Source organism: Danio rerio, chromosome 19 (assembly GCF_052040795.2).
Source record: "Danio rerio strain M-AB ecotype USA chromosome 19, GRCz13ab, whole genome shotgun sequence".
Classification (NCBI taxonomy): domain Eukaryota; kingdom Metazoa; phylum Chordata; class Actinopteri; order Cypriniformes; family Danionidae; genus Danio; species Danio rerio.
The window spans coordinates 42549008-42565277 of NC_141039.2; the positions used below are offsets into that span (position 1 = coordinate 42549008).

The 16270-nt window shown below is 38.8% G+C and overlaps 1 protein-coding gene across 6 annotated transcripts in view; it reads left to right on the forward strand.

The window, feature by feature from the left end:
* cdk6 (cyclin dependent kinase 6) overlaps positions 1-16270 on the forward strand; it is a 79256-nt gene that overhangs the window by 18878 nt on the left and 44108 nt on the right. For 4 of the 6 annotated variants that reach the window (XR_015945137.1, XR_015515624.2, XM_087293763.2 and 1 more), the window contains 1 exon segment: positions 7972-8139. Coding sequence is in view for 4 of the 6 variants with exons in the window: in XM_087293763.2 (XP_087149889.1) it covers positions 7972-8139 (168 nt within the window). In the remaining 2 variants the exon portion in view is untranslated. 6 annotated transcript variants of the gene reach the window in all.

A 16270-nucleotide genomic window follows, 5' to 3' on the forward strand; every position in this document is an offset into this window, starting at 1 on the left:
TACGTTTTCAGAATGAGCTTTGGTTGAGTAAAAAGCTTTGGTTATTTATAAAGCGTCCGTAATCATCTAATAAGGCAGATTACGGAGATAATGTGGTGCCAGCCATGTTGATCATAAGCACGTGATCCTCTCAAAATCAGTTTATAAATAAACCGCACTTTGGAATTTCATAGATTTTTGAAGTAAGCAATTTGCATTTGATACGCTTTACTTATGCAAATGTATTGTTTTCCCATACATCTTTAACTAATTTCAAGTACATTAGTAAAACCTTTTTTTCCTCAAAAGTCCTAAGAGTTCACAAATAACACATGGATGCTAAAACCTTTACAACAAGTAGTCATTATATAGCTAATGCATTCAACACAACCTTCCAGACTCTGAATATTTTAGCCAAAGAGCTTCTTGAATATGCATCAGTGAGATTTGATTCTGTCAGGCCACACAGACATCAGATAGCAGACATCAGTTGCAGACCCTCCCAAAAGATGCACAGCCGCCTCATTCACCATGCTCCCTCCCAAGGACAGCAGATTGCAGAGGTCTCAGCCTCCACCCCATCCCAGCCCCAAAACTGCCCCATTTCAGACCCACCGCATGCTAATTGATGAGAGTGGGCCCCAGGAATCAAATGAGCTGGAAGGAGATCAAGCGGCTGGCCCTGCGTTTGGGAGTGCGGCTCGGCTTCTGCGGCCCCGCGCCTTCCCGAGGCCTGTCTCTGCTCCATAAAGGAGAGCCTAATGAAGCATGGGGAAGGAATTACACTAACGCTAACTGGCAGATGTCCTGCATTGTGCCGGGGTACAATAAACAATATGGCTGCCTCTCATGAATTAGCATGAGAAAGGGGGGTGCCTTCTGGAAGCTCTGTTTTGACTGCTGTTTTTTTTGGGGAGTTTTTCTTCCTACTCGGCTTTATTTCCTCCCCTATTTTTGAGAAGAGGTACTTTAGGACAGGTGCTATCAAATCTTTCCTTTGTTTCCAGTCTGAATGCCTCTCATCGCCGCCTGGTTATTTCAGGTCGGTACTGTTGGTTTTAATTTGAGGCATTAATGTTTTGATTGTAAATGACGGTGCCTCTCTTGTTTGAATAGCATGTTTCGACAAAGGACAACTAGCGTGTTTCGACAAAGAATCATTCAGATTCCACCTGTTGGGTTACTCCTTTGGAGATTACACTGAGAGATTGTGTGACAGGTATATCAAGGTTGATATTTCCGCTTAACTAAAGTGCTTTCCAGGGTATCATTCATCATTTAAATAATAATTGCAGCTCTTTAACTGCAGTAAATAGTCACTGAGATTGTCTGTATCTACTGAATGTGTTCATGCATTAAAGATTGGGACAAACATAATTCAGCACTGTTCTAAAGATATTTATTTAACCTTATGAAATATTATTAGTTCAACAGTACTTTAGTTTTTGAATATATTTTAAAATGTAATGAATTCTGTGGGGGTGACACGGTGGCTGAGTGGTTAGCACTGTCGCCTCACAGCAAGAAGGTTGCTGGTTTGAGTCCCGGCTGGGTCAGTTGGCATGTTCTCTCCGTGTTGGTGTGGGTTTCCTCTGGGTGCTCCGGTTTCCCCCACAGTCCAAAGACATGCACTATAGGTGAATTGGGTAAGCTAAACTGTCCGTAGTGTATGTGTGCATGTCCTGGTCCTCCAGGTTGAGGGTTGAGCGTTGGGTTAATGACTCACCTCGTAAAATTACATGTTACAAAACACCAATATGGTGCTGCTAAACATCAACTTCGATATAAATGGCCCTGGGAGTAAGTAAGCAAGTAAGTAATGAATTCTGCGGGGGTGGCATGGTGGCTCAGTGGTTAGCATGAGCAAGAAGATCGCTGGTTTGAGTCCCGGCTAGGCATTTCTGTGTGGACTTTGCATATTCTCCCGGTGTTGGCGTGGTTTTCCTCTGGGTGCTCTGGTCTCCCCCACAGTCCAAAGACATGGGGTATAGGTGAATTGAAAAAACTAAATTGTTCATTGTGTATGAGTGTGTATGTATATGGGTGTTTCTCAGTACTAGGTTGCGGCTGGAAGGGCATTCACTGCGTAAAACATATGCTGGAATAGTTGGCGGTTCATTCCACTGTGTCAACCTCTTAAATAGAGACTAGGATAAAGGAAAATTTAATTCTGTGACGTTAAAGCAGATTTTAAAGCATCATTACGTCACTTTTCAAGGTGATGTGATCCTTAATCAATGATTGTAATTGGCTCATTTGCAGTTATGCTGTTAAAAAGTTAGTTATGCATAAAACATAGGCACTCATCCGTATCGGCCCATTAAATGTTTAATTTTAATGTTATTGGCTTTATAAATTAATTAGCAGCTAGTAAATTAATAGATTGGCAGCATGAGAGATGTTCATTGTGAATAAGTAATGTGTATGTATATAGCGCATTTATTGTATGATGTATAAGTGCTTTACAATCATGAGAGGGGAGTCTCCCCATTCCACCTTCAGTGTGCAGCATCCACTTGGAAGATGCGACGGCAGCCACAGGACAACGGTGCTCCCCACACACCAGCTATTGGTGGAGTGGAGAGACAGTGAAGGAGCTAAGTCAGTGTATGGGGATGATTGGGAGGCCATGATGGCTAAGGGCTGAAATCCCACGCCAACAGGAGGAGAACATGCCAAAATCCACACAGAAATGCCAACTGACCCAGCCGAGGCTTGAATCTGGTCATCTTAATACCCACTGCGATGTCCCAAATATAAAGTGATTGGATATAAATTTTAGATTAATATAATACGGCTGACAAATAAAAAGTGATTGGATATTAATTAATAATAATAATAATAATATATAATAAATTATATGTTGGTGCATCCCTACTAGCTAATTTTGTGGAAACCATGATGCGGTACATCTGAATCAAAAGTAAAGAAAATGAAAGGTCTCTATTGGTTTCTTCTGATTGTTTAATTTCTGCTGAAATTTATATTAATAATAAAAATAATAATAATTTCGACCTTTAAAATTTTGAATGGTACAGCATATTTATTATATAACCTTGTATTGAGCTACACATGTACAGCTTCCCCTACAAAAGTGGTGCTGGAAATGCGCACAGACTCCATTTGTCATGATAATTGGATACATAACACGTGCATAAAAGGCTCACGAGCTACTTAATATGTGTTGGGAGGAGACGATATGTGTGTTTATCCTCGGGTCACACTTCCAAGCGCTTGTGTACCTTTCTTTTTTCTTTTCACTTTTTGTCTGGAGCCAAAATGGGCCAACCGTGGACCATTTTAGGCCTTGACAGAGGAGCTGGTAGGGGGTGATGCTGTTTTAGGAGCTCCCAGAATAACAGCCTGTGCCTGAAGGTCTGAGAGGTCATGGCTGGATGGGTATTGAGAAAGGCTCCTTGTTTACGCTGGCTGCCTGACTCTAACACACACGCGTTCCCCCCAGCGCGAGCATTGTGAAGACCTCCGTCCCCTTCCCCTCGCCCTGGTCTGACTCGCGCCGTTTGCAGTTTTCTGCTTGAGTGTGCACCCCATTGTTTCAGTGGTTTTAATCACTCACCAGCTGGTGGGGGAATGAACAGTGCCGCGGGCTCGGATCCATGTCACTTGTGAGGTCTTGGCAGCGGGTTTCTCAGGGGTAGGCCTGCCACCGCTTGATACCTCTGCTTTGGAGCAAGTCAAGCAGCAACTGTGAGCAAATGCTCTTTGCTCGGCACTTCCACCCAACTTTTTTGTATGTACTGCCCCATTTGTTTTCTTATCTGGTTGCCAGTTAGACCTTCTAAGACCGTTATCGACAATTTGTATCAGAGTTAAGGGCAGTTTGGTTGCTGTCTTTCCACCCCACACCTTCCTTTTAAAGGGGTAGTTCACTCATTATTTACATGTCGTATGTTTTTTTGTGTGTCATGTCGGTATAATGTTCAGGAAGTACAACTGTTCTAACCTGATGTGCATTGAAATGGACAAAAATATATGTATACTTAAAGAGTGTTGAATTTTTATTGTTATAATTTGGTCTTATTTATCCGCTTAAGTCGTGACGTATGGGATACCGTTTCCGGGTGCAAGCCGCTACTCATTTGAACTGTGAAAATATTCCCCTCTTAGTCATATCAAACATAAAATCATGGTGTACACTACAGTCAGACTTGCTGCATCACGGGCACAAATATTTTAATAATTTATAAAAAATGTATCACTTTTATCATATATTAGGAATGGATATATACAGGGCTTTACATTAACACCCGCCAACCCCGCCAAATGCGGGTAGATTTCAGCTCTGGTGGGTTAGACAGACACCTCCAATAGCCACTTTGGCTGGTTGGAAATCATTTTAAAATTGTAGTGTTCTTAAAAGCAGGGTTCGACAATAAGCATGGCCCAATATTCGTGCAAATGTCATCTTAAAATCGAAAAGCAGCACAAAAATAACTGTGTTTGTGCGAGCAAAACCGCAAAAAAGAAGGTAAAAACCAATCGAGAGGATGATCACTCACGCGCAGAGGTGATGTGATGCATGGGACTGTTAATAAGCGCGAGCGCTCCTGTTTACTTGCGCGAAGCAACCGTGCCTAAAGGAAGCACAAATGATGCAATCGGTTCCCTTTGAAATAGACTGGACAGAGAGCGATGATCGTGCACCCACAGTCCTGCTGCTTTCAAGAGCTCAAGGTTAAACATACACATTGTTTTGTAACCAGCAGCGGTAACTGCTTTCATTTTAATTATTCTTGGAACAGATTATTAACAGGCCTTTTATCCAACACCTGCTTTCATTTGCTTAGTTATTTTTGTTAATATGGTTTAATTATATATTTTTTTACAATAGCATTTCTTTAATGGGAGATTCACTCCCCTTTTATAAGTAGTTAACTGGTGATCTGGGACCTTTAGCCAGGACAGATTATTGTGCATATTTTAGATACAATTTTTTGAATTTTATTTTTTTTTTTAAATGTTTTTTTTAAAGAAAAGTTTTGTTGAATTAAAAAGTGCACCTATACAGCTATATTTTCCTTGTATTGACACATAAAAAATTGTGGCTAAGAATTACTTATTTGGTGTGGTCAGACATAAACTTGGTAAATCCTTAATTTTGAGCCCTGAAAAGTCATGAAATAAAACATAATTGCATTGGGACAACCCATTTGCTCATGCACACTGAGCAAGCTAATACAAAATACACAGAAAAAGTGAAATAAATGAGAAGGCATGTGGACATTACACAACACCTAAAGCATTTTAGCATGTCCGAGTCAAATTTATGCATATAAAATAAAAAGAGAAAATGGCGAGTGGCTAGTAACGTTGGAAATCTAGTGGTTTAAGTGGGTGCTTTAGTCATTTTCATTGTGAACTTTAAACACTGGAAGTCTTTTATACACTATTTGAAAAGTAAAAATGCTGGATTGACATTCATTACATGATCACAAATCAGATGTGCCATTATTTGTAACTTTAGGTGGTTTCTAAAACGAAACCTGTCAGTGTTATTGTCATTCTCTCGTATCCCGACCTTTACATTGTTGCGGCTGTAGCTCCATGTCATCTTAACTAAGTGATTGACAGCTGATATTAACCAATCCATTTGCGTTCTGTTCTAGCGTAGTGGGCTAATAAGAAAATATGCGACCGAAACGGTTGTAATTTCAAGCTCTGGAATTAGTGTGGACATAGCCCAAACCCAACTAGCTAGACCGACGCTTACCAACAGCCTAACGAGGCCCAATGGCTAACCGTCAGCTTGTTGTTTTCCATGCTTTAGAATGAGTTAACTAGTTCAAGCACTTTTAAGTTGTTTCTTTGTTTGTTTATGTATTGTGGTTTGATTTCATATTGGGCCACAGGCAGAACGAGGCAGTTGATAATTAGCTGTGATCCAGGACAGCTGCAGGGAAGCAGAGGCCTGCGGGGATGCAGCCGTACAGCAGTCTGTCTTTCCTGCTCTGCCGTCACATCAGTTATCAACATCTGCCAGACATGAGCTTTAAAGACACATGCTCAGTTTTTCACTCCTCATTCATATATACAGTTGAAGTCAGAACTATTAGCCCCCCTGTATATTTTTCCCCCAAGTTGTGTTTAATGAAAAGATTGTTTTCAACACAATTCTAAACGTAAGTTTTAACAACGCATTTCTAATGATTGCTTTGTTTTATCTTTGCCATGATGACAGAACATGATATTTTACTAGATATTTTCCAAGATGCTATTCAGCTTAAAGTGACATTTGAAGGCTTAATTAAGTTAATTAGGCAAGTCGGGTAATTAGGCAGGTCATTGTATAACAATGGTTTGTTCTGTGGACAATCTAAAAATTTGCTAAAGGGGGCTAATAATATTGACCTTAGAAAATTAAAAACTGCTTTTATTCTAGCCGAAATAAAACAATCGAGACTTTCTCCAGAAGAAAAAATATATTATCGCACATACTGTGAAAATTTCCTTGCTCTGTTAAACATTATTTGTAAGCAAAGCACAGCATCCAAAAACATCTGTTTTACAATGTCGTTTACCACATTAGCCAAATTGATCACATGACTGTGTAACATGACTAAAACGCGCCATCGTTTTTGAAAGCCTCCATTTTCACTGTATACATTGCAAGACAAAAATGCCGTTTCCAAATTTATTGACTTTGCAAAGCGTTTTTTTTTTTATTTTTTTTTTTTGAATACGTTGTCTTTAAATGTAATCTCAGTATAGACTAGAGTAGGGCCCATGGGCCGAAGTTGGCCCATTATAACCTTTGATTTGGCGCACCATCCCACCTGAAAAGAGAGTACGAATGATGGAGAGGGTTGGCGAGAAAGCCATTCATCATGTTTAATTTGACGTAACATTTTTTTGCTTGTTTGTTTAATTGCTGAGTTACAAAAAAAGATACAAATGTTTCAATTAAATGTTGTAAATCTGATTTTTAAAAACGTAAATACTATCACTATCACATAGAAGACATCGGCGAGCAAATTTTTGTCTCCATTCAAAATAAATGAGATTGTTTTGATTTTTACTTTAATAATAGAAAACATAAAAAGTCATATTAGTTAATATAAAGCAATGTTTTCTAGTTATTATTATTATTTTTTCCGGGGTTTTCGCTTTTATTTGGATAGGAAAGTTGAGAGAATTGACAGGAAAGCATGGAAAGCAGAGAGAGGGGAAGGATCGGCATAGGGCCGGAATAGAGGCGGAATCGAACTAGGGTCGTTGTGAGCACTGGAGGGCATGTGTCGACGCACTAACCACTACACCACTGGTGCCGACTTTCTAGTTATTTTAAAAATATTATATAAATAAATTTAAAAATCCCCCATGACAACTATATTTACCTTTGGCCCACTAGCCAACTTTAGTTTTTGGCCCTTTTGTCAGAAGAAGTTTGGGCACCCCTGGTGTAGACGGAAGGCTGAAACAGAGAGAAAATTGTGCACTTTTATGCAAAAAAAGTGGCTCAAACATGGCCCAAACCAACTAGCCAGACCGACGCCGACCAACAGACCGACGAAGCTGTTATTTTATACTGTATTTTACTAGATGTTTTCCAAGATACTAGTATTCAGCTTAAAATGACATTTAAAGGCTTCATTAGGTTAATTAGGCAAGTCAGAGTAATTAGGCAAGTCATTGTATAACAGTAGTTTGTTCTGTAGACAACGAAAAATATATTACTTAAGAGGCTAATAATATTGACCTAAAAATTTTTTATCTGCTTTTATTCCAGCTGAAATAAAAAAAAGACTTTCTCCAGAAGAAAAAATATTATTGGAAATACTGTGAAAAATGCCTTGCTCGGTTAAACATTATTCGGGAAATATTTGAAAAAGAAAAAAAATCAAAGGAGGGCGAATAATTTTGACTTCAGCTGTATATTGTATATATACTGTTCCATCAGATTAAATCCACTTACGGTTATTAAAATGTAGTGCTTATATATTTGGAGTTGCTTATTTGGTCTTGTTTTGGCAGGATATGATGTACCAGCTGCTGCAGGGTCTTGATTTCCTCCACTCTCACCGTGTGGTTCATCGGGATCTTAAGCCTCAAAACATTCTAGTAACCAGTGGAGGACAGATCAAGCTGGCTGATTTTGGCCTGGCGCGGATCTACAGCTTTCAGATGGCTCTTACTTCCGTGGTGAGTAACTGGCCTGCTCAAGAGTCTGCTATTATGACTTTAGAAGCACTAATATTAATTAAAAAGTTTCAGTTCATTTAAAAAAATGGTAATATATTTATTATACTGTATATATTAATGAGAAAATATAAATTATAATTAGTGCTGGGTAAAGAGTATGCAAAAATAAAGTTTATAAATACACAGATGCATCCCTATATTTGAGAAAATGTTTATTTGTAGTTTTAGTTGATCATTTGGAAAAGTGGCAGAAGGTAGATTTTTCAGACGAATGATCTCTTTAACTGCATCCCAATCATCACAAATACTGCAGAAGACCTATTGGTAACCGCATGGACCCAACATTCTCACAGCAATCAGTCAAGTATGGTGAAAGAAAAATCATGGTTTGGGGTTACATTCATTATGGTGGCATGAGAGAGATCTGCAGAGTGGATGTCAACATCAACAGCCTGAGGTATCAAGACATTTGTGCTGCCCATTACATTACAAACCACAGGAGAGAGCAAATTCTTCAGCAGGATAGCGCTCCTTCTCATACTGCAGCCTCCACATCAAAGTTCTTAAAAGCAAAGAAGGTTAAGGTGCTCTAGGATTGGCCAGCCCAGTCACTGGACATAAACATTATTAAGCATGTCTGGGGTAAGAAGGAGGAGACATTGAAGATGAATCCAAAGAATCTTGATGAACTATGGGAGTCCTGCAAGAACACTTTCTTTGCCATTCCAGATGACTTTATTAATAAGTGATTTGAGGAAGATAAAGATGATGTCCATAAGATGTATTCGCATTAAAAGTCCACCAATCAGACATATGCCTGAAAATGCACTCATAATATCAAATAAAATATGTCAAATGAATAATGTCAAATAAATATCTGCTATGTCTTTGGTCTTACAAAGTGCTCTAAGTTGAGCTGGATTGGACATGCCAGTTTTCTTCCTCCACCCTTTAAAGCCACTCTCCCTTGAGGATGCCTCAAAAGATAGCAGATGCCGAGTGTTTTCTCTTGGGCAAATTCGTAAAAATATCTCCCATATATTTTACACGGCTGATTTATCACATTTTTAAAATGTAGTCAAGATGTTTGCAGTGACTATTGCATTTCTGCTATCTAATTATAGTCCTCGCCACGGCCCGTATCACATGCACAGGGGATTGCAAAGAGCATGCTGGATTAACCAACTGTTTCACATCTCATTCAGCTCGCAGATTCTGAATGACTGCCTGCGCCTTCTGTCAAGTTATGTGGTTTCGGAGGTTTGGTTGCTGTGCAAAAAAAAAATGTTTCAGTTCTTTAATAAGGCGCTGCTGGCTGTTAAATCGTTGAGTGGGCGAGCCTCTGACGGTTCACCTGGGAATCTACCATTAGAAAAATATCCCCTCTGCTTTACCACACCCCTTGCATACTGAGAAACGAGAAAAAAAGGCGATAGATAAGGCAGGGGGTTGCTTACAGTGACTCTTTGGCTCTCCAGATTAATGTTCCCTAGCCTGGAATCCCCCTTTTTCACCCGCCCTTCAAGCAGCTAAAAAAAATCCATTTCCTCTCTCTCTTGGCAGTTACAGGAATGTCGTTATTGTGTATGCAAAAGACGTGCTGTTATGGCTTTTGGCTCTGCAATCTATGACAACACTCAATGTTAGCTACTAGTTTGTCATGGTGTACAATACAGGACCTGAGAAGTGCTGAATGGACCAGAGATAGTTGGCTGAGTCATTACTGCCCACCAGAAATGAGAATTACGATGATTCAAAACACACTACTGTTCTCAACGCAAAGCACTTCAAACAGGCAGATTGTATAAAGGATGTCTGCTTTGCATAAACCATTAAGGAATATCCCTTTCTGGGGGTGTTTTCCACTTTTTCAGGGGTATAAATAACAAAGTGTTTTGCTTTACTGATTGTACTACTTTTAATTAGGGCTGCACAGTTTGGCGTTTCAGCATTGATATTGTAATGTGCGAATCTGCCACATATATATATATGTATGTGTGTGTGTGTATTTATATATATGTATAAATATATATATATATATATATATATATATATATATATATATATATATATATATATATATATATGTATAAATATATATATATATATATATATATATATATATATATATATATATATATATATATATATATATATATATATATATATATATATATATATATATATTTATACATATATATATATTTATACATATATATATATATATATATATATATATATATATATATATATATATATATATATATATATATATATATATATATATATATACATATATATATAGGCTCTCGCCTCGTAGATGAGAAAACTGGAGCAATTGAGGGTTGTATAGACCACCCATTGGGTGAACCGAGAGGTAGAGATTAGCCTGACCCTACAAATCTCATGGGTGCAGAGTATTGTTGATCATTAGAATGACTCTGGTTCTCCCGGCGGCTTTTGTCCACCTTTGATTGACGGTCTAAAGAAAAAAAACACAAAACACAGTAACGCTTGTTTCTTGCTTATTGCCATTTTGAAAGTATTAGGTGCTTCCCCCCCAATCAGGTTTTTTTTGGCCTCCAGTCCAAGTCCGAGTCATTTGATTTTGATTATCAACTTATACTGAAACCCAATCCAATATTTCTTTAATACATTAAAAAACTAAAGAGTGTAGAAAAAGATCCGGGATGTTTATTTATTTTATTTTTATTCACCTCATTTTAACAAGCAGTGCACTTCTGTGAGGTAGCTTGAACAATAAATTAATAAATAACATCAATTATTCACTTTTGGACTTTAGTGCAACAGTATATATATAAAAAATCTAATATAAAAACAAATAGCACCTCAACTTAAAATGCCTGGCAGGCAATCCCAAATTTACACCATTTGCTATGGCAATGTTGTTGTCATCAACTGTATAATACCTTCAGACCGCAGACATACTTGCGTTTTCAAGGTTCTTCCATGTAGAGGTCTGCATTTCCGCGGCTGTCCCGCGGGCGCCGCAGGACCCAACCAGATTTCTGCGGCAGGGAAATAAATTTCCGAATAAATAACGGGTCGGTAACGGGTTTAATTAGGGACGGGAGCGGGCTGTCTAGCTATATCGCGGATATTGCTATGCGAATGAGAGAGAGAGAGAGAGAGAGAGAGAGAGCTTTCCCAGATAGCAAAATACACTCGGGCCAGTTCCGGCTAGATTCTCGCCTGCCAAAGACTTACCACTCAGCCCGGCTCCGGCTGCCGGAATCCGGATGCTTGTGGACTCACTGCCCGATTCCGGACCGAATCAATCGGGCCAGATGCGGCGGCCGTAAGCGAGCCGACGCTGCCGCATCCGCGCCGGAATCGACCCGAGAGTAATGTGCGCTGCGGCCCGGAGCTTGCGCGACTCAGTATTTATATACCTTTATATAAAACCATTTGGTATTACATTGGTACTTGATACATGGTATTACAAGCCTTTGAGTTAATATAACAGCAAACGACTGTGTGTCTGCTTGGTGCTTGTTTGTGTGTGTTAGTGCGCACGTGCGCGTATGAGAGGGAGAGAGAGATTTGTCTGTGTGTGTGTGCTTGGTGCTGTATGTGTGTGTGTTTATACAGACAGCTTGGCTGTCTGGACTGTATAGCTGGGGGATTTTCGGTTTTGTTCTCCCCCGCTCTTTAGCGGGAGCGGTCGGGTTCGGGCTAAAACCTGGCAGGTGCGGGCGGGAGCGGGATTCAAAATTTAGTCCCGCGCAGATCTCTACTTCCATGTTCTAGTGATGTCATGTTGCACACATTTCTGTTTCTGTGTGAATTAAAGAGGTCTAACCACTGCATAACCATAGATGTGTTAAAAAAATTATTTATAAATATATATATATTTGAGTCCTGATCAGGTGATAACGTCTGATTCTGATTGCGTGATCGGCCCAATTTCCAATTATATGATCAGATCTGGACATCTCTAGTAAACACAAAACAACAGTTTTCGTCTGGAGCTATTTCACAGGACTCCACACTTGTAAACACTCGCTCCAATGCGTTTGTGCGGCTTTCACCCCCGGCCACACTGATCACAGCTACCAAGCTGACCTATCACAGAGCTTGCGATATGCGTTGTTGCGACGTGTAGTTAAATTTTTGAGAGGTGTGCGTCAGTGTTGTCGTCAGCCACGGCGAGGGCTATGCGACCGCGCAAAGGCTGTGCTGGAGCATACGCGTGCGCTTGACGCAGAAATATAAATCAGCCTTTAGTTTGCACTACATTGACGATGATTGGAAGCATTACATTAGATGTATTATTTACATTTAAATATTTGTTTACATAAGATGCAAGAAGTTCAATGTTTAAATTGTTATTTACAGGATATACAAGAGCTAAGATATACTGCTCATTTTTTATTTTTAATCTGAAAAACACTGAAAATAATTGTTTTTTTTTTTTCTAAAAAGTGCATGTTGTTTATTTTCAGTTTAAAAAAAATAGTTTTAGGTAATGTGTCCCTGCTGAAATATCCAGCTTAAACCAGCCTAAGCTGGTTGGCTGGTTTTAGCTGGTCGACCAGCCTGCTTTTAGAGGGGTTTTGGCCATTTCCAGGCTGGTTTCCAGCCATTTCCAGCCTGGTGTAAGCTGGTCAGACTGGAAAATGACCAGCCAAATCCAGCTTGACCAGCCTGGTTTAAGCTGGATATAGATGATTTTGGCTTGACTCCCAGCTTGGCTAGGCTGGTCAAGCTGGTTTTAGCTTGTCATCTCCCAGCCTGACCAGCTAAGACCAGGCTGGAAATGGCTGGAAACCAGCCTGGAGGTGGCCAAAACCCCTCTTAAACCAGCCTGGTCGACCAGCTAAAACCAGCCAACCAGCTTAGGCTGGTTTAAGCTGGATTTTTCAGCAGGGGGGTTTAAGGGTGCTTTCACACCTAGACTTTTGTTTCGGAACATGTCACGTTTGCCCAGTTAGCGTGGTTCGTTTGACATATGTGAATCCAGCAATCGCACTAGGATCCACGTCAATCATTAGTGAGAAAGCAATACGATCCGAGCCTGGTTATATCACAGTGTTTTTTGGATATGTAATAGGCATACGGCGATATGAAGAGAGAATTATAAGTAGGCCGGGAAGTCATTCCAGACATCCCAAGTTTCCCGGAATTTTCGGGAGTCACCTGCCAATGCCCGCAAACGAGTGATAACACGCATCCCTCCTCACTCTTCAGACACGTCGCGCACACCCTGTCAAACACCACCAAACCACCATCCTCCTGACAACTGAGCGGGACTCTGCAAAATAAACCGTGAAACTGACCAATGTGATGAAAAGTTTACTCACACGTGACTTGTTTTAGCAATTTTGGTTCGTTTAAAAACTTTGCCATGTGAAAGTGAACCGCACCAAGAGCAAAGAGCAACAATGTAACAATTTTAATCCATGTTTCGGAACAAATGAATCGATCCACAGGTGAGAAAGCACCTTTAATTTCTGTTGCTTACCATTGATGTTCAATAAATAATTATAGAAAGTGTGTGTTTCTCTCAAATATTTTAAAATCAAGTAACACACCCCTCATTCAAGAATCTTGTGATTTGTGAGCATATTTACTGTACAAAACTTATCAGAGAACTATGAAGGCAAAAAAATTAAATAAATACATAAAATAGCCGTTCATTAATCGTAATAGAGTTAAAATATTCAATCAATCGAGATTTTGATTATAAGCCAAATCACCCAGCCCTACGTCAGAAGTTGCACTTGACACTACAAAGCATGCAAACTGTAATGTAGTGACACTGTGTGAGGTCGAAATCGATTTCAGCCTCATACTTTATACCAAAAGGGGTTATTGTAGAAATAAAGGCAGCTGGGATTGTCCCATGAAAGCGATTAGGATCCTGCTCAAGCAAACATCATGTGCACTGCATTGCTCATGAAATTGGATTTAGGGAACAGCAGGCGAATGCCTCAGATCATTTATCCTCCTGATTGTTGTACAATTTTTACATCTTTTAAGTGTTAAGCAAGCATTCGTTAATCTATTACTATGCTTCTTCTGCAAGACCTCCTTACATCGAAGGCGAATAGGCTTGTCTGCTGCTTTTATCAGCTTATAAAACATATTTACAGGCCTCTCTAAAATAGATGCCATCTGCAGAAGGGATCCAGAAGTCCAGGCTGCTTTCGGTGGGCTTGTGTAGATTCGCTTTACAAGTGGCTGTCGCGGCTTAAATTGTCCTGAGATAAAAAAGAATCCCTCTTTTCCGGCAACCGTTTTTCGGCATACCACAAACTTCATAACAGTCTGTGCTGTGGGAGTCCTGTGGGCCCTGTCACTTCCTTCCCCTCTGATGGCAGAATGAATCCCTTATGTTTGTAGCACCTACCGAGCATAGCAGGCTAAACCCATCCAGTAACCCAAAACATCCTACAATTCTGTGGTGCTGAGTTTCAGTGAATAATATGAGTTCAGATATGATGCAGACTGTGCCATTTTGCATCAATTGATTAATTTCATAATTTATTATATGATTATGGAACAAATAACTTGTATGTTCTGTTTGTTTAAAGTGATTCAGAAATGGGATACCAGTGATTATTCAGTATTATAAAACTTGACAAGTTTGAGTCTTTGAACTATGCAAACCGAACAGTAGGTTTCATAAACCAATGAGTCGTATAAGTTAATTCATTAAATTAAAAAGTACTCAAGCTCATAACTTTCCAAGTCTGAGCGATCAAACATAGTGTTTTCGATTCAGAGACAATTAACTCTTCTAAACTGTCCGTTTTAAGAATCATTCCAATGACTTACAACTGTGAATTCTTCTGATTGCTCATGTTTTAGCAAGCAATCTGATTCACGAACAAATGACTCTAAAGTACTGATTATTTTAATCACCCACAGTGTTTTAGATTCACATGAATGACTCTTTTGAGTTGCTGAAGGAATATCTTATGCAAACAATCTGATTCACTAACAAATGACGAATTAATAAGTGAATTTGTTACATTAAAAAAGTACTCAAGCTCATAACTTGCCAAGTCTAAATGAATCAATGATGTTATTTTAGATTCAGAGATAAATTACATTTTTTTGAGTTGTTTGTTTAAAGAATCATCTTGATGACTCACAACTTTGAATCCTTCTGACTGCTCATCTTTTAGCATGCAATCTGATTCGCAAACAAATGATCAATTATAAGGAAGTTTGTTCAATTAAAAGTACATAAAGTCAAGCTCATAACTTGCCAAGTCTAAGTGAATCACACATAGTGTTTTAGGTTCAGATGAATGACTCTTTTGAGCGGTTCTTTTAAAGAATCATTTTGATGACTTACAACTTTGAATTCTTCTGACTGCTCATGTTTTAGCAAGCAATCTAATTCACAAACAAATGACTCTAAAGTACTGATTATTTTACCCACAGTGTTTTAGATTCACATAAATGACTCTTTTGAGCAGTTTTTAAGGAATATCTTATGTAAGCACTCTGATTAAATTAATGATGAATTAATAAGTTAATTTGTTAAATTAAAAAAGAACTCGAGCTCATAACTTGCCAAGTCTAAACGAATCAATGGTGTTATTTTAGATTCAGAGATAAATGACTCTGAGCAATTTGTTTAAAGAATCATCTTGATGACTTTCAACTTTGAGTTCTTTTGACTGCTCGTCTTTTAGCAAGCAGTATGTTTCATGAACAAATGACTCTTATAAATTAATTTGTTAAATTAAAAAGTACTCAAGTCAAGCTCTTAATTTGCCAAGTCTGACTGAATCACCTGCATTGTTTTAGATTCAGAGACAAATGACTCTTTTGAACTGTTCGTTTAAAAAAATCGTTCTGATGACCTACAACTTTGAATCCTTCTGACTGCTCATCTCATGCAAGCAATCTGATTCATGAACAAATGACTCTAACGATTATTTTAATTTATTGTTTCGACAGACTCACAAGCTCATAACATAACACTTTGAATCACTATGACTCATTATATCAGGCAAACAAATTGGTTAATTAAAAAATTAATGATATAAAACAAAATATACCAAGTTCATTTAGTCAGATTCACAAACAAATGATCATTATAGGTAAGTTTGTTAAATTAAAAGCACTCAAGCTTATAAATTGCCAAGCCTGA